Source organism: Telopea speciosissima, chromosome 4, assembly GCF_018873765.1.
Source record: "Telopea speciosissima isolate NSW1024214 ecotype Mountain lineage chromosome 4, Tspe_v1, whole genome shotgun sequence".
NCBI lineage: Eukaryota > Viridiplantae > Streptophyta > Magnoliopsida > Proteales > Proteaceae > Telopea > Telopea speciosissima.
Genome location: NC_057919.1, coordinates 63,755,847 through 63,775,609, shown reverse-complemented (window position 1 = coordinate 63,775,609; position 19,763 = coordinate 63,755,847). Strand labels below are relative to the sequence as shown.

Here is a 19,763-nt window from a genome sequence, read left to right as displayed (position 1 = left end):
GGAGAAAATTCTCTACAGGATAATAAGAATTTTATAGAGAGTTGGCCGGTGTACAATCCATGTGAGGAGTCAAAGTTGGTGATTTCCCTCCTCATGTGTCTGAAGGGGGAGATTGTTGTATTTGGGCTCACATAGGTCCAAACCCATTTCATCATGTCCACTTATGGGGGGCGTTAAGTGGTCATATGACCACTTGACTTTTATATAAAGAGAAAAAGAAAAGTAAAGAGACTGAGATTTAGTGAAATACGAACTCCAATTTGAGGGAGAAAGAAAAAGAGAAAGAGAGGGTTTCTCTTTGGGAGCTTGCTATTGTGGACTTTTTCCAAGGGTGACGAAGAACTCAAAGAAGAAAGAGAAGCAATGCTAGAGTCTCTTTTGAATCTCAGCAGATAGTTTAAAAACATAGGTTTCTTGAAGGTTTGCTTCAATTTTTGTAGCATCATCAGTCATTGCAAGAGTTGGTTGTCTCTACAAGGTTAGGGGTTCTCCATAATTTTTGGAAATAAGTTTTGATGGTGAGATTGAAGATTTTTGTTGAGACTTTGAGAGAGGTAGCTTGTATTTTTTCCATTGGTTGTATTTCTCAAACTTTGTTGTATTTTTCCTTTTTGGATAGTGGAAGTTGATTTGGTTTTGCCCTATTCATTGGAGGGTTTTCTATGTAAATCTTTTGTGTTATATGTGTTGCTCTTGAGGTGTTTGATTATTTGGCTCACTTAAATTTCAAATATATTATGTTTACTCGTGTGATTTTTTATTTTTTTAATTTTATGAAAGTATGATTGTTTATTTGATTCACACCTAACCTTGTTAAAAAAGTGGGTTATCCCAATAGTGATTTGGAATGAGTCAAACCCGGTTAGGATAAGTCACATTTAAAGGTTTAATAGTTTATGAGAAAAATGAATGTTGTCTGTTGCGTGGTCTTTGTATGCACACAGGAGCATATGAAATTACCACCGCACTCCCATGAAATAAAAAAATCATGATGCCCTTGCATGCACTCTCATTGACCCTTACATTGGTGGAGGGGTCATTGTTTATTTATACGTTGTGATACATATTATTGTTATTGCTCTAACCAAATAGTAAGTCAAAACAGAATACTTTTGTCAATAGCCATATATTTTCATCTATCTGACGATCTCTCTTTCATGACGTCTAACTAGACGAATTTACATGACTCTTGATCAACTTTTATACCGAATATGGTCATTTTTACACTAGACAAATCTAATTTTAACTCATTGGGTGACTTGTTTGAGTAAAAATTTGGTTTTCCCATCATGCCATATATCGAAACAATAAGGTGGATCGTTTGGCTAGAATCGGTCGATCTTGCCCAAATTAGATGACATTGGGTCCGAATTGTTGAAGAACGATTCCACCACTGATTCTGATTTCGATTCCAAAAACCTTCAAGCAAAAACCAAAAAAGATATTACACATTTTAAATTTATAACAAAAATTAAATTGTTTTTTTTTTCATCTTATTTAATCTATATTTAATCCACGTAATATGTTTATAATTACAGTGTAACGAGGGTAGGCAACCATATCACATTGAGAAGAATATTCCTTTTGTTATAAAAGAATCATTGCAAGCACACATCTCCATATCAAAAGCATCGTGCCGTTAAAAATTGCCAAAATCAAAAGATCCGCTGGAGTACCAAAACTAAAATGTACCGTCACCATACGCAAACAATACAGGTAAGCAAACACTCCGGCAAAGGCCATCAATCTAAAACTGTCAAATCTCAATTGGACAAAGCCAAGTCGTTTCTCCGACTTGCCAGTTTCGAATCTCGATCACCACATCCAAGAATCCAACGGCTTAGTTAGTTCGTAAGAAGATCCCAACGACATTCTATCCATTATCTTATTATACGAAAAGACGAAATTAGCCTTAATCCGATGACATGACAAAGCAGAGGAAAACTGAGTCAAAATGTCTCGTCAGAAAAAAAAAAGAAAAAAAAAAGAAGAAGAAGAAGAAGACGAAAAAAATCGATTGCCACTTCCATATCTCTCATTTATTTTCCCAAACAAAGCTGAGAGAGAGAATGGCTTCGGTTCCGTTTTGGGAGTGACTTTCTGTTCGTCCGCAGAAGCTCAACAGTAGAAAACGAGCGATACTCTCAACTTGTCGCCCATTGAATTGAAGAAGGTTGGACTTTGATTCTATTTCTCTCTGATAATTCCTTTTTAGCTCTACCGGTTTCTCTTGTTTCTCTGCAGTTTGGAAAGACGAGATTTTTTTCCATGACTTTTTTTAATGTATGATATCTATGTGATTTAATAATATTGCCTTGTTACTTCGATTGCAGTGTCTGCCGTGCAAAACATAATCGATGGGTTAAACGTAGAGAAAAGGGGGTGGGGGATCAAAAAGAAATTGTTTTTAGGAGTTTTGCAGTTGATACCAGCTATAATCTATGACCGTTTGTTATTTGAAACCTCTGGAAACCTTTTTTATTGTTAATATATTTCTTTGTTTTTTTTTTTAAATTTGTTTGGAAAAAACCTAATCTATTTTCGATTAGTTTCCGCTTCAATCGCAGTGCTGGATTCTCGAGATACACCCATTGTTGGTGTTCCTGTGGTGAATATTCTCGAATTTAGAAGATTTATTCTTGCTGGCAACATAGCCTGTCTTTTTTAAATGTGTTGCAGATAAATTCAAAAGTGATTTGACAAGTAAGCAAGCAGCCAGTGATTATGCTTACTTGTAGACTGAGTTCAACTTTGGAAATTTAATTAATGCAATGGCGAAGTTTCTGCCAAACAGAGTCTAATGCTCACTTACCTTAAGAGAAAGTTTGGGATAAAACAGTGATGACTCAAGGCAAGATGAAGTAATCTCCAAAATACACTAATTGTTCTTAGCTTGTTTTAGTTGTCATCTCACGAAATTAACCCACTTAAAAAATTGCCAATCTGTCATGAAGTACTTTTTGAATGTGACATGATACATGCATGTCCTCAGTAAAGTGGCTAGGAGGTGAGTAGGACAACTATGGAGCAAAAGATCAGTTTAAGCTACTGTGACACCAAGAAATTTCGATCATAGTTATCATGGCGTCTAGGTGACCCAAGGCGTTGGAGGGGGGCCTGCGGCACCACCAAAGCGCCTAGACGACCAAGGCACCTGGACGCCTTGACAAAGCTGTTTTAATTCAGTTTTACTTGTTCACAGCTGTAGCAGATGATTCAGTAATGCATCAGCCAAGCTCGCACTTTGGTAGTTATTTCAGAAGTCAAAAAAATTGAACCCAATATTGTATTGAGTATTGGGAGTAGTAGGTAACCTGGTAGCAAATTTATTAAACTTACAGTTACCGTGATCTGTTTCAGGGTTTTTTTGCAATGCACCGTGTAGGTAGTGCGGGGAACACATCCAACTCATCCCGCCCAAGGAAGGAAAAGAGGTTGACATATGTGCTCAACGATGCTGATGACAAAAAGGTGAGGTTAAATTTTCATATTTTCATTCTCATTGTCAGTTTCATTATCGGGCTTTTCAGAAGCAGAAAGAGGGCATACTTCTTGCACTTATCTAATACGTTCGATAATAGGGTATAGTTTGTTGATGTCTTCATCATCTTTTTTGATCCTTGTCAGTTTGTCAAGGTTCATCTTATGTTTTCCCGTAACTAGAGGAATTGGTAATAGTATTATGTGCCCTTGTATGTTTTGGTGTGATTTGGATTGGGACCTCTTCTGTGGAGTTCCATTTGGTTCCTTGCAAAAGTAGAAAAGTAAAGTAAAGCAAATTTGGGAATTGAAGTTAAAAAAGGATAGATTTTTTGTGGCTATTTGGTTTTCTAGTAAAGTTCTAAGAGAGGGAAGTAAATGTCATATTTTATGCACTTTTGTTGAACAGTTAAATAATGTACTCTATTAGTAGCCAGTGAGAGTTCTTCAATCTTCCAATAGTTTGATTTTCTTCAATAGTTAGGGAAAGTTTAGCAGTAAAGAGAAGACAGAAATTACCTGTACATCGGATGATTACTTTCTCTTGGAAAGTGAATTTTTAGGCAACCCAATGCTCACAGAATTACTTTACAATAGTCAATAGGAATCGATTTTCATTGGCTACTTTCCTGGCAAACGCAGGGGGATTAGCGTTGTGCTCTCTTTCTTTACTCATGCAAAATATTTACTATTTTGACAAGAAAAATGAGAAATATTTTCCTTATTTCATAGGATGGTATTCTAAACATGGGTTACAGTTCTGCTGTCAACTATACCACTTTGATTTTTCTTCTGTCTATTTGCAGCATTGTGCCGGGATAAATTGCTTGGCACTATTAAGGACATCAGTGCCTGATGGTTGTGACTATCTGTTCACTGGAAGCCGAGATGGAACACTGAAGAGATGGGCACTGGCTGAAGATGCTGCTACCTGCTCTGCTACATTTGAATCTCATGTTGATTGGGTATTTTTCTTGCCTTTGTTTTTTACTTGTACTTTTCTCTAGATACCTTCTCTTTTCAATTTTCTCAAAGCGGAAGATGATGGCGGTTTTTTTAATCCTTTTCAATCTGTATTGAATATCAGTCTTTTAAAATGATAGGTGTGACATAAAGTTCTCCTCTTGCCTAAAATGCCAGGGGATAAGCTTCACAAGCATAACTATTTCATAATTAAGTATAACTACATAAAATATTTGAATATTAATGTTAATATGAAAAATGCAAAATAGTCATCTCACAAACGTATCTGTTTTTTCTAAAATGCACAAGATTGCCTTTGTTCCTTAGTTAATGATGCGGGGACATGATTGGATATAAAAATTCAGGTTAGTCATGTAATTGTGGGAATCTAATTTCAAATCTCCTTTATCAATGATCTTGTAAATAATGAAAAAGGGAAAAAGAAGGAGAAGAGAAGAAGAAAGAGAAGAGAGGTGGCTGTGACTTTGGGAGTCACAACCTTGTGTTGAGACTGCCCACTTCATTCAATATATATAGAACTAACCAATACAATGATTAAGAAAGAACTAACCAGCAAAATAAAAAAAAAGGACAAAACAGTCCCTGGGGAAAATCGTGACTTGCGCCTAGCGCTAGCCACGATTCCCTCCCTCTTATTCTATTACTTCTAACACTGCCCCTCAAGTTGGAGCATAGATGTTAACCATGCCCAACTTGTTACAAATATAATAAACTCTACCACTCCCAAGAGACTTCATAAAGACATCTGCAAGTTGTTCAGTTGTTCTCCTGTGCAAACGTGACTTGTAGAAATAATTCCCTGTTGTAGCTTTTCTCGAACAAAGTGACAGTCGATGTCAATATGTTTTGTTCTCTCATGGAACATTGGATTCGTTGCAATATGAATAGTAGCTTTGTTATCACACCACAACTGCATAGGAGACACACCCTCAAACCCAAGTTCAGTCAACAACTTACCCACATCAATTCATAGGTGACATGTGCCATGGCTCGATACTTAGCCTCTCAACTAGATCTGGCCACAATAGTTTGTTTCTTGCTCTTCCAAGACATAAGGTTCCCTCCAACAAAAGTGCACTAACTAGTAGTTGATTGCCTATCAATAGGAAATCCAGCCCAATCAGCATCACAAAAGCCTTCAATATGTCCATGTCTATGATCAGAGTATACTAGACCACGACCTGGAGCCTTCTTGTGATATCTCAAAAATAAAAACAATAGCGTCCTAGGAGAGGACAAAAATTGACTCACCACACTAACAAGAAAAGCTATATCAGGTCGAGTCACAATCAAGTAATTTAATTTTCCAACCGACATCCGATACTTCTTAGGATCATCTAGAATATCACCACTTCCAGTTGTAACCTTCATATTGGGATCCATGGGAGTATCCAAAGGCTTGGATCCTAACATCCTTGCTTCTGTAAGCAAATCCAGAACATACTTTCGCTGAGAGAGTGAAATTCCTTTCCTTCACTGAGCAACTTCAATTCCCAAAAAACACTTCAATCTTCTCAGATCCTTAGTTTAAAACTTTTGTTGCAAGTGTGTTTTCAAACCTTGTATACCTTCAACATCATCTTCGGTAATGACAATAACATCAACATAAACAATAAGGAATATCCTCCCTACACTAGATCGTCGATAAAATACCGAGTGATCATTGTCACGCCGAGATAGTCTAAACTCAAGAACCATTACAGTAAATCAGCCAGACCATGCCCAAGGAGACTGCTTCAAACCATATAGAGACTTCTTAAGCTTGCACACCATACCAAACTCCCCTTGAGCAACAGAACCTGGAGGTTGCTCCATATAGACTTCTTCATGGAGATCACCATGAAGGAAAGCATTTTTAACATCAAGTTCGTACACCGGCCAATGATGAGTTGCAACAAGGCAAACCAAAATACAAACAAAGGCAAGTTTGGCAACAGGAGAGAATGTATCCAGATGGTCAACACCATAAACCTGGGCATTGCCCTTGGCAACCAAACAGGCCTTCAAACGAACAGGAGAGCCATCGAGGTTAACCTTGACAACATATACCCAACGACAATCAATAGTAGATTTCCCCGGAGGTAAGAGAACAAGATCCCAATGCCCAAGTCTGATTTTCCTCCAAGGCCAATAATTCTTCCTCCATAGCTGTCCTCCAGCAGGACTAGACAATGCCTCTGCAACAGACTTAGGAACAAGATAAATAGTAGAATGACAAGAATGAAAAGTAGGGGACAAACTAGGATAAGACACAAAATTAGAAATGGGCTGTTGGGTGCAACACCGAACACCCTTACGCTTAGCAATAGGAAGATCAAGGTCAGAAACAGGAATACTTATCTCAGGATCTGCAGATGAAGAGGATGAGGCAGGCGGCAGAGAGATAGGGGGTGCTGGACCTTCCCGAGGGCGACGAAAATAAACCTGCTGAACCACTGGTGGAGGAGGGGGCAGTGAAGGAGATGGTGGAGGTGGTGACGGTGCTGCAACTGGCGGAGCTTGTGGAGCAAAACGGTGCACAACATAGATGGGGAGACCATCATCCGGTTCAGACACAACAAACGAATCATCCGGATAGGATGTGGATTCAAAGAGAGATACATCAGCAGTAACAAAATATTTTTGCAATGTAGGTATCCTTTCTGGGTACGTGAGTAACCAAGAAAGATACATTTAAGAGCTTTGGGATCCAAAATTGACAAACTTGGACGATGATCACAAATAAAGCAGATACATCCAAAAATACAAGGAGGAAGAACAAATAACAGATCAAAAGGAAATAACAAGGAATGAATGAGGAATACCACCCAGTAAAACCGAAGAAGGCAGGCGATTGATAAGGTAGCATGCAGTCAAAACATCATTGATGTAGAAGCTGGCCAGAATAAAAGGCCAAGAACCAGGACCCTAGTTGGGCCAGGAATGGACCAGCTCGAGCCGGCCCAGCAGGGCCAACTCGAGTCAGAAAAGGCAGGGGTTACTACACCCCATGATGGTGCTAAGTACCCTCCTTGACCAGTCAAAGATGCTCCACAGCCTTGAGAGGAGATGCTCCACGATTTTGTTAGATCCTCCTTTGACTAGTCAGCTGTATTTGAGTACACTTAGTAGTTTCTATATTAGTTTCCGTATTTAGTAGTTTCTAATTTGTGGCTGATTTATAAAGCCAAGTAGTTTTTATTTTAGTAACTTCTATTTAGTTAGGATTTAGTAGTTGCTATTTACTAAGTTTCTATTTTTATTTTTAGGAAGTTTCTGTTTCATTGTAAGCTTGCCTAAGCTATTAATAGGCATCATATCTTAATGGAAAAAGTTAAGCTTTATAAAAAAAAAATCTCAGGGCATATTAGCCATCGGTTATGGGAGTTTCCTCCTATGTTCAACAGCTGAGATAGCTGTGGGTGAGAGACCCAGGCTGAGAAGGCCATCCCCTACCTCCCTTCTTCTTCTATCTTCTTTTCCCTTTTCTCCTTACCCTGCTCGATTCCCTTAACCTGCTGCTTCCCTGAGATTGCCGCAAGTCTGTGAAGACCTCTGAAAGATCAGAATCAAGTTTCAATCAAGATCAGTTCTGTTCTACTGCATCAACTCGAAGGGAGACTTAGAATGCCCTACGGCTCTGCTGTTCTGCCCAGGTTTTTGCTGCAGATTTTCTGAGTGTGATAACTCCTCACCCCTCCACCAAACCCTGTTGGGTTTTTGACCACCATCCCATCTCACCTTCCACTCCACTCGATTTCCCTTTTCACTCCATTCCACTGGCTGGATTTAGCCTGCACCTTGACCTTCTATTTTGGAATCAACCTCTGGATCTCACAATCACACCATCAGGATTGGCTGGAATTTCCTGCAGAGATTACTCCCTATACAAGCACCACTTGATCTGAATTTGGGTCTCTTCTATTGGCTGGATTGATTTCTACAGATAAGTTCCTTTTACTTTCTAATTTGGGTTCCTGCTGGTAATCTGTGATCTAGCCACCTGATTTCAATTCCCTTTGGGGCTGGTTGTCCTAAGACTCACACTCGATTCTGATATTAGCCCCATTGAGTGGCTTAATTTGTTTAATCAACCTAGGCCCTATTTCTGAATTTCGCCCTTTGGGTCACCCTGCTGTTGGGGATTGTTTAAAGCTGACTGCTTAGTATTCCTGGGTTATTTGGGATTAAATCTAACCTAGATTTGTCCTACATTATTTGGTATCAAAGCAATGGGAGATGAGGAGAGTTTTAACCTTCCTCACCATGCTCAACTAAGTACTAATGAGGAACTTGCTGTAGCTGATGACAGAAAAATATTCTCTTGCATTATCACTACGTAAGAATTTGATAGACAAGTGAAACTGATTTTGGATTTCAGCAACAAAAGCACAAAAGATAGGAAACAATCATTAAATAAATCCAAGTGACTCTTGAATAGTCATCAACAAAAGTAACAAAGTATTTAAATCCCAACTTAGATGTAATAGGACAAGGACCCCATACATTAGAATGAACTAGAGCAAACGGAAACCGTTTATTGACATGATAATAACTCAGACGATGAAGTTTCCCAAACTAACACGACTCACAATCTAAACTAGAAAGAGAACGAAAACTAGGATCTAATTTTTGTAGACTCTGTAAAGGAGGATGACCCAGGCAGTAGTGAATCTGATGATGAGACAAAACACTAGAGCATGCAACGGAAGGAGAATCGTCTTCAAGACCTCTACTAATCATCTTCTTTGTTGTAAGGTCTTGAAAAACACAAGAATCAGGATAAAATGTTATGGAACAAATATAGGCATGTGTAAGCTTGCTTACAGATAAGAGATTAAAGGGAAATTGCAGTAAATGAAGGACAAATGACAATGAAGAAGTAGGATGAACGGTGCCGGTGCCAGTTCCAGTGACCTTTGCTAAAGAACCATTGGCCAAAGTGACACTGGAAGAAGATTCTTGGAAAGAGGAAAAATACCTAAAACACCAGATATGTGATCTGAAACACTTGAATCAATGATCCATGGACGAGAAGTGGAGAGACATTCAGTGGCATTACCTGTTTGGACAAAAGTAGCAGTGGAAGACGGAGCAGGTTGAGAAATCTGAAATTGGTTATACCGTGTAAATTCTTCATTGGTCATCATGACCATGTTACTCTCAGACTGTCCAGGCTGGGTGGAAGTCTTAGTACTTGCTGCCGCATTAGCAAGTTGCTTCTGAGGAGGTTTGCCATGAGTTTCCAACAGAAATGTTGGATATGTCCTGGTTTGCCACAATGGTGGCATGTTCGTACTGGTCCTGAACCATTTGAAGAAGTGGAGTTACCAGTAGAGTGCCCTTTGCCAATCCCATTGCCAATGCTACGTGCATTACCACGATTGGTATTCTGAGAAACAAGAGCGGAGCTGTCCGCTGGTGTAGGGTCATGAGAACTCTCTCTAGAGACCCGTAAGACACAAGAAAAGGTATCGGCAAGGGCGGCTACCTTGTCATCTCCAAGAATCTGAGAACGAACAGAATCATAATCTGTTCCAAGACCACCCAAAATGCCCATAACCGCGAGCTGTTCGCCTGATTCTGCATCTTTTGCACATCACTACTAATAGGAAGTAGAGAATATAATTCTTTATACATCCTCTTAAAATCAGCAAAGTACTGAGTTAAAGGGCGACCCTTCTGATCAACCCAATATAACTCTTGGGACAACTCGTAGATACGAGTGTAGAGACAACGCTTTGGGTATTCTATAGCTTTGGGAAAATCCTAAGGGCAAAATTGGGGTGTCTACAACGAGAAAGATTATTCTGGCCAGAATAAAGGACATTCAAATACTGCCACAACTCCTTGACAATGTCAATGCAGCTAACAATACCAACAATAGAATTATCCATCGAATTCAGAAGCTGCCCAATAATTCGGGCATCAACAGTATCTATCCCATGTAGCATCTTCATCAGGTTTCATCTTGGTTAAATGATCTTGTTGTTCACGACCAGTCAAAACCAATTGCACAATTTTCTTTCATTATTGAAAGTTGGCAGCCCTTGCAAGTTTCTTCTCAGTGATCCTATGGGAGGATGAGGATACAACCTCAGCCACCACATTCTTTGTCTCAGCCATTGAAATAAGGAAATCAGCAAGCACGCAACAAATTTGACCAAAAATCGATCCACAAAACCCTGATAAAAAATCAACTTTCCAAAACCCTGATGGAAATCAACTTCTCCAAAACCCTGATAATATCGATTGTAAAACCCTGACAAAGGGAAATCGGTACACAGTTGATGATCCAAACTGTCACACCCCCATCCCGACAAGGGATAAAATATAATAAAAAGGGTATGACTAGGATGCTTACCAACATCCTAAACCGCCTCCAGGATCATGGACGCAGTGGCTTACCTCACAGTCATATAAATGAGAATCAGATCAATTATCAGAATAGCGGAAGACTTATAATAAATACTGTTGATCCTCATTTAGGGAATAATTACAATGGTAATAAATGCATAAGGTGGATTATCCTTGAATTTAAAAGTTAATACAATTGAATTGTTTGATAAATATAGAGAAAGGAATGAAACATATATCCAAAAATATAATATCGAAAGCAACCAGGAGTAAAGATAAGCATCAATGGTCGTAGACCAAGTTTCACGTCAACATCCTTTACCGGGTCCTTTATCATCCACCGGTACCGTACAACCTGCATCACATTCTAAAAAGAAGGGTTCCCCGAGGGGTGAGCTTCCACTAGCCCAATGAGCAGGAAATTGAATCCACACACACACAACAAATATAGGACTGCAAGCCGAACCTGATGAGCAAATATCCTTGACGTCCCATACCACCAATGATGATTCACATATCAGATCCGATTTACAGTCATGCAACAAACGCAACAATATGATATGTAATATGAATAAAGATGATGATTATGATGATGAGATGTAATGTATGCATGGATGTTATGCTGTGTAGAGTAATGGAATTGTATCCCTGGTACCGGAACACACCCTTGATCCCCAACGATACAACACTATTAATCTACGACATAGTAAGGCCATATCCCTGGTACCGGAACACACCCTCAATCCCCAACGATATACCCCTAACTACGTCAGTGGAAGCCTACTGGTCCCAGAACACACCATTGGTCTCCCAGCAAGCTTCCGATAATCTCAACCAGGGTACCAGAACTTATCCTTGATCCCCGGGCTGGATTATCAGTAAGGTGATACGGCGTAGGAACTTACACATCTACCTTCTGTATCCCTGATTATGATGATGAGATGTAATGTATGCATGGATGCTATGCTGTGTAGAGTAATGGAATTGTATCCCTGGTACCGGAACACACCCTCGATCCCCGACGATACAATACTATTAATCTACGACATAGTAAGGCCATATCCCTTGTACCGGAACACACCCTCGATCCCCAACAATATACCCTTAACTACGTCAGTGGAAGCCTGCCGGTCCCAGAACACACCATTGGTCTCCCAGTAAGCCTCCGATAATCTCAACCACGGTACCAGAACTTACCCTTGATCCCTGGGCTGGATTATCAGTAAGGTGATACGGCGTAGGAACTTACACATCTACCTTCCGTACCCCTTAAACACAAATATCAATCAAATATGCAACATACTTTATAAAACAATCGTATCGAGAGGTGTTCTGGGTGCATCGACGTCCCATACCATCTAGTACCCGGGTACCATCACGACACGGCACATGGCAGGCCAAATATAATATATGAAGAAAGACATTAAACAAATCATAGTATCATCTCATACAATTCCAACCACATTTGTAACACATAGTCATCAATTAGCACACACATGAACACATTCATAGATAAACAGTGCAAACATGTATTTATGCATGAAGTGCATCACATAACATGAATGCATCAAGCACAACATTTAAACATAGAAACACTCAAAATAAAACAAGATCCAATCCCCACGCACAATATAGTTCGTGTTCCATTGATTTGATTTGTCGTTCGATGTCCGCTAAGCGCGTCTCCTCACACAATTAATAAAGTTTAGGATAGTGTAGAAGAGTGTTAGAAAGGGTCGGGGAAAGTCCCTTAGGGGAAACCCCATAAATTACATAGCCTGCAGGCCTTTAGGGTAGCACGGATGCAAGCACGGTTGTAGGCAGGGCCTTGCATCCTCCCTGTCATTCGATCAAGGCATGATACAGTTTTGAAGGTGTTCTTTAACCCAATTTGTCCCACTTGGATCTTTAAGTCCCAAGGACAAGGGAAGGGTGTCCTAGGGTCCACTAGGGCCTGGTTACATCATTAAATTCATTGAGTGTAGAGAACTTAAGGGATTGAACTCCCAAAGGTCACATTCTAGGGTTTTAAGTAATGAAACCCAAACTAAGTAACAAGGTTGCAAGGAGGGGTTTTAGGGTTGTACTTAGAGGCAAGGCCTCATTAATGAGGTCCAACACTGAACCAAGGTCACCCCTTAGGTTCCAAGTGGAACTTCAAGGTCCAACTTCAAACTCCAAAGTTTCTCAACCCAAAACTAATGAGGGAAAGGGATTCTAAGGATATCAATGGTAAGCCTTGGCACCATAATAGATTACTTAATTAGTATAATTAGGGGCACCTTAGGTTGTAGTTAAACCCCCCATTAAACCCTAATAAGTTCTACTTCAATAGCCACGAAGTAGGCAAGGTCACCGACATAAAACTTAAATTCTAAAGTTGCTGTCTAAACACATCAGTCAGGTTTGAATCCACTCTCAAGGATCACACACTCATATTGGGTCCAAGGTTTCTTTATAATAATTATAGCCCTTTGAGTCTAGTTTATAACGCAAGTTGAATCATATCGATACAATATGCGTAGACCAAGTTATGGTCAAAACAGTGGGTCAAGGTCAAATGTCAACAGTTCTGGGGACGGGCGGTTTTATGGGTGGTTTCTCAGAGAGCATGAAACCGTATGTAAAACCGACTTTAACAGGGGCTCAGGAAGGGTTCTTCTAGGTGCGGTTTTACGTGTGGTTTTACCTCAGATGTGAAACCGCAGGTAAAACCGACTTCAACAGAGAGCTTCTTAAGAGATGGTCTCAGGGTGGTTGCAGGGGTGGTTTCTCGTAGGTCTTAAAACCGCAGGTAAAACTACCTGCTTCCAAACTCCAAAATCAAAGGATTCTTCACCAAGGCTTCCATTTCCAAGTAGATTGGAGGAAAGAAAACACCAAGAGAGCTTCCTCCTTGGCACATTAAGGTCCTAAGACCTCATTAAGCCTAAGCATCCCAAGGATTCAATAAAGGAAAACAAGGAGAGCTTCATTTAGGGCATAATAGGGTAGAAACCCTAGGTCTTTCCATTGGGATGGGATTGGGAGCTTTGAGGTTAGCCAAAGGAGTAAGATAGCTCCACCATGATCATGGCCATGAGTTCACATCAATCCTTGAGTCTCAAAATAAACCCTAGACCGATTCTCTCCCATCTCCCAACTCCAAAACCCAAAATCGATCAAAGAGGGGGAGGAGATTCTAATGGCTTACCTTACCAATGAGAGGAGCTCCATGATTTGGCCACCAAGAGATGTGGGTTCAAGCTTCAGCCAAGCCCTTCTCCCTTCTCCTTCCTTCACTTCTTCCTTTCCACAGCTTCCTCTCTTGGTTTGGCATTCAAGAATGGAGGATAAGATGAGCTTCAAGGGAAGGACAGCAAAGGCCTCCCTTCCTTTCCTCCTTCTCCTTCTTCTTCCTTCTTTCCTTCTTCTCTTCTCCTTTCTTCTTTCTTTCTCTTCCTACGTTTTTTTTTGTTGGAGGAGAGAATAAAATGGCTAAGGGAATCCAAGCTCCTACTTATAACTTAAACCCTTCCTAGGGTCTGTTTGGTTGGTTAGTAAATAGGTTGAAACCCATTTTTGAGTCAATTGAGTTAAATGGGTCTATTGGGAGAAATGGGTCGACCCACTGGTTTCAAATAAAAAAAGAACCCACTTAGGGATGGGTCCATCCACCATGGGATTATAAGCCCATCACACGCTCCCTTAAATAAGTGGGACCCACAATTGAAGTATTCCCTATTCAACCATAATAGCTCGGGTGGTTCAAATCCTGACCCGCACTTCGAGGACACCGAAGGGAGGGGTAAGTAATTAAATTAAAGGTTCGAACTTCCATCTCCCTTATCATGGTTTTTCACCCGTGACCCCAAATAGCTTCGCCATAGCAATGTCAAGCTCATTACTGAACGAAGTGTCCAACTGAGGCGACGGTCTAGGATGTTCTCTCCTAAACTCCTCGCTTCCCGGGCTGGTACTTGGAGGATAGTCAACAAAGTCGCCATCAACGAACTTTCCCCATTGGCGGTTGAGGAACCTTTCCTCTACAGGCAAGCCCGTACTGTGGTCAATGATTTTGTAGCTGGATTTGACCATCTTGGAGAACAGGTCACCAGCATACATGGCAACGGTATTTACATGTCACGAGGAAGAAATAATATTTAATTATATTCCCGGGGTGCGGGTATAACACAAACAGCAGCACCGAGTACCAGCAACACCTTCCAAAAAAAAAATATCAATCCAAAAAACCCTGACGGAATTCAAAACCCTGATCGATTGAAGCCAAAATCAATGTCCCACCTTCAAAAAATCGATCTCCAAACTTCAAAACAGAAAATCGATTGATCAATGGCACATATGTCTTGAATCGATCCCTCCAAAAAATGGATTGATCATCATCTTGAATTGATCAATCAATCCTTCATTGCATTCGAACAAAAAATCAGCAAACCAGGGGGTGAAACCATCCCCTCTAAGTGTAGGCGCGACCTCTGAGTGAAACCAGTAACAACCAAAGAAGAAGAAGGGTTGATACACTGAGAGAAGTGAAATCAAAATTCGATTCAGTGTTCAAGGATCGAGCTCTGATACCATGTAAATAATAAAAAAGAGAAAAGAAGAAGAAGGAGAAGAGAAGAAGGAAGAGAAGAGAGGTTGTTGTAACTTTGGGAGTCACAACCTTGTGTTGAGAATGCCCACTTCATTCAAGATATATAGAACTAACCAATACAATGATCAAGAAAGAACTAACCAACAAAATGAATAGAAAAGGACAAAACAGTCCCTGGGGGAAATCGTGACTTGCGCCTAGTGCCAGCCACGATTTCCCTCCCCCTTATTCTATTACTTTGAACAGACCGAAATATTTTTGTTCTCTCCATTTGATCTTTCTAGGGTGTAAAAGTCATTTTGCTTAAAAGTACAGTAGTAAGTTGTGTCAGGCCTTCTATTTCCCTTCCTACATGGGCATCCTTGATTTCTAAAGCTATTAGTTGCAATGTGCACTTTTTATTCTCAAGTGATGCAACTTCAAACCCATGATGCAGATTCATCACCAAATAGGGCTTGTCTGCTTAGGAATAAGTCTAGGGTTGGGTTATATATATGTTGGGCCTTTGACCCATGGGTTTTCTATGTAATAGGCCACTTTTATGGACCTAAAATATGGGTAATCAGGTTGCATACGGGATTAGATGTTTTAGTCCTATACTTAGTTTTATTTCATGTTTTTTATGTTTTAAATTGAATTGGTCCAAAGTTGGTTTGAACTAGTGGTTCAATTTAAGTGACTTTAGTAGTTTTTCTTTTAAGTGTTTAGTTGGGCTGGATTAGGACTCTGTCTTTGAGTCTATTTCAGTTTCCTAGTCAATTTAGGTTACTTAATAGGTTAAGGATTGGGTTAGGCCTTTCCTTTTTAGTGTAGGAGTCTGTTTTTGAGTCTTTTATATACGGTTGTAAGGGGGAGCAAGTATATAAGGTTGTTTGGGGGGGGGGGGGGGAGGGGCAAGTATTGAACACGAATTTTGATAATAATGAAAAGCTTTTGTTGCTTTTCTTCTCCATTGGAGATATTTGTCTTGTGTTTGATCTAGGCTGGTGGGATCGGTATTTGATCCGGTCATAGTTGTTACGGCGTCTAGGCGACCCAAGGTATTGGAGAGGGTCCAAAAGCAGGGCGACACCAACTAGGCGATCAAGGCATCTGGACGCCTAGGCGATGCTTTGACAACTATGGATCCGATTGACATCTTGCAGTGGGAAGCCTGGGTGGTTCGTTGGTGGATGGGTGTTTGATTCAATCGATACCTCGCGGTGTGAATCCGGGTGGTTCTTTTGAAGCTCTACATTCAAGTTCTAGTACAAGATTGGATTTTTATTCAAGAATCTCATTCAAACAAGCTGCTGTCCGGGAAATTCTGTAACTATAGTAAGTTTAATTCATCCCCAACCCCTGCCCTTCTTCTAACCTTCCATACATCCAAACCCTAGATTTCCCCTTTATGTTTTAACTTTTCTCAAGATCTAAATTCTGCCCAGACCAAACCAGCCATCAAAACAACCCCAATTTTGGATCGAATTCTCCCCTCCACCCATTGGGAAACTTGATCCAAGTTGCAGCCCAAATTGACCATCTTAAACCCTAGATCCCACCATTATTCTCTTTTCAAAAATCCAAAACCCTAAACCTAACCTGCTGCCAATTCAAGTTTACAACCTTAACACCATTAAAACTTAACTAGATCTTCAGTGATAGATTCCCCTACATCAACTTAATCTAACCCTACCATCAAACCCTAGGTCCCAACAAAACCTAACCCTAATTTGACCTAGCCGAACTACCATTCAAGTTGGATCCTGGTTGTCTGGCTTCTAGTTGGTCTCCTACCAATCTAGAACTACATTAACCCAGTTGAGACTTCATTGGGTAATGCTTGGACACTGATAATGTGCAAGAATCCTTCCTGAGCTGGTGGCTTTTGGGCTTGGCGGTGTTGATTTTCCACTTTGGTGCGAACAGTTTGTTTGCAAGGGTAATAGTCTCTGGAGATCGTACTCCTTGGTCAGTGGTCACTGTTAGGGAAGCCCCATATTGTGTGGTTGGAGCTGTTCCCTTGCTGTTTTCTTTGTGTGGAGGTTTGTTTGGTACGCAATCAATGTCATACTTAACTCTGTGCCTGCGAACTTGCAATCATAGCACATTATACTGGGACGCGAAGAGTAAATCACAGAAAGCGGGATTCTACTGTCCCTCTTATGGGTTGGAAGTGTACATGAATGCGACCTTATCTGAGGAATACAGTGACAAAAGGGGAAAACCTCAGTATGCGAGCTATTTAGGGGAGGAAAATTCCTAGTTTTGTTCTTCAATTACTTTATGGTGGGATTTTAAATTGCTTTTACACGATTTACTTAATCTATCCCTATTTCAATTTCACTTGTAGTTAGTCACAAAGGCAAATATTGGGATGTGATCTTCCGAAAACGCATAAGTGGTATTTGACCTGAATAAGCACCCTGAGAAAAATTATAAATGTCAAACAATATATGGCAATGATGAGAATTAATATTAAGCCTTGAGGCAGTTTCATTATTCCTCATCTGGACGTGAACTTCAGTACATTCACCTCATATTTTCCAAACTACTGTGTGGATCTTTGTTTTGAAACTTATGGATCAAATCTTCTAGAATCTGCTTTGAACTCTTTATATATTTCTTCAATTGTGGTTTTTTATCTTCCAACAGTTCTGGATGGTGGGGGTTGGAGAAATAAATATGGGCTCCATCCATATGCTTTTCACAGTAAAGTAATACTAAATGTTGATGGACCACAAGAGAGGCCAAAACACTGTTCACATTACTGTTCATATGAACAGTATCACAGCCCCTTATTTTGCCTTGGCGAGAATATTATTAGAAGATCCTTGGTGAGGGACCACATGGCAATCCAAGCTTTGACTAGAAAGAGGATTGGCTGCTAGAAGACTTGAAGATCTGATTTTATTTTTGTTACTATTCTCTTAGTAGTACTTAGTTACTAAATCTATTAGTTTCTATTTTAGTTATTCTTGCATGTGGCTGAACTATAAAGCCTAGTAGTTTCTAATTTTAGTTACCTTCTATTTTAGTTAGCTTTTAGTAGTTTCTATTTCCGTACTTTCTATTTTTATTATAAGCTTGCCTAAGCTATTAATAGGCCCCCTATTGTAAGGAAGGAGCAGATTTTGGAGAATAGAATTTTCAGGCCATGACGCCATGTTGCCATCTTTTATGGGAGAATATCCTTGTTTCAACAGCTGGGATAGCTGTGGCTGAGAGACCCAGGCTGAGAAAGCCATCCCCTACCCTCTTCTTCTTCTTCATCCCTTTCTATGTTCTTCTTTCATATGTAAAGAGAAAAAAAAAGCAATAAAAAGTTCCAGTTTTTCAATTTGTTCACCCTTATTGTGTTGATCCTTTCTGCAATCGATTTCCTGCTGGTTTCCCTGGTTCGAGGTCGATTTTGCATTACTTTGGTTTGCATGTATCTCTGTGTTCCATCCTGTGGCAGTTGTCTTGTCCCTGTGGTTAATGCACAACATAATGGGAAAACAATTAATTCCATTAAATATGCATGTTCATTTCACCAACTATTGATTAGGATCTCATCTCTCTACTTGAATAAGCATGCTGTCATGCATGTTGATGGTTTTCATTGTGCCAACCCTGGATAAACATGTGTTCTTGCCAAGTATATAATAGGCTTAAAAGGTTAGGTTTGGCCTCCAAATGGGTGCTTGGAAGTTGGAATCAGGCTTGGGTTGGGCCTGAATGGCTCAAATTAAACTACACCAAGTACCTTGGTCTGGACATAGAACAGACCTGACAATCTGAGTCTAATCCTGGCTCATGGGGGAACAGAGGTGAGGATTGCCTATGAAAAGATGTGGGTCTCTCGACATTCACAGGAAGCAGCTCTGTTGCAGTGCAACCTCCTGGGGTTGTCTTGCTGGAAGAGCAGCAGGCTTTATTTTGGACCTTCTGATGTGCTGTAGTGCCTTATTGTTTACATTGTTGGGTACTGTGCAAAATGTAAATTGTTATGGCACGGCCTGTTGGTTAAAATATTGATCATCATATCAACGGTGTATGTTATCTTCATTTCCAGTAGCTGTTGCCTTTGGCTAAAATAGTGATCATCATTGGGGTTGTGTGTACGTCTGTGCGGAGGCATGGGTATAGGTGTGGATGCTGCTGTGAGGGAGGAGTAGTAAGCCTAGGGATTGTACAATCAGAGGTAGATGCTGTATGGGAACTTAGAGGCAGCCTCTAAGGTGAGATGGAGAAAGTTGACATATATGGTAGTTCACATACAAATAAGAATAGTTACTGCACCAGTGAGCGATTTGTTTCAATTTGAATGCTCAAAATCTAATATTGCATTGATTGGGTTGGCAAGCAAGTTGACTGACGTAGTAGAGCAAGATGCTTAAACAGAAGA

General features: G+C 40.1%; 1 protein-coding gene across 2 annotated transcripts in view; it reads left to right on the top strand.

Annotated features, from left to right (window-relative positions):
- Positions 1 to 2,037: 2,037 nt before the first annotated feature.
- The window catches only part of LOC122657403 (WD repeat-containing protein 48-like), a 64,032-nt gene continuing 46,306 nt past the window's right edge, over positions 2,038 to 19,763 (top strand). For both annotated transcript variants that reach the window (XM_043852100.1, XM_043852101.1), the window contains exons 1-3: positions 2,038 to 2,173; positions 3,361 to 3,471; positions 4,287 to 4,445. In XM_043852100.1, the coding sequence (XP_043708035.1) occupies positions 3,373 to 3,471; positions 4,287 to 4,445 (258 nt within the window). In that variant the 5' untranslated portion in view covers positions 2,038 to 2,173; positions 3,361 to 3,372. The remainder of the gene's footprint in view (positions 2,174 to 3,360; positions 3,472 to 4,286; positions 4,446 to 19,763) is intronic.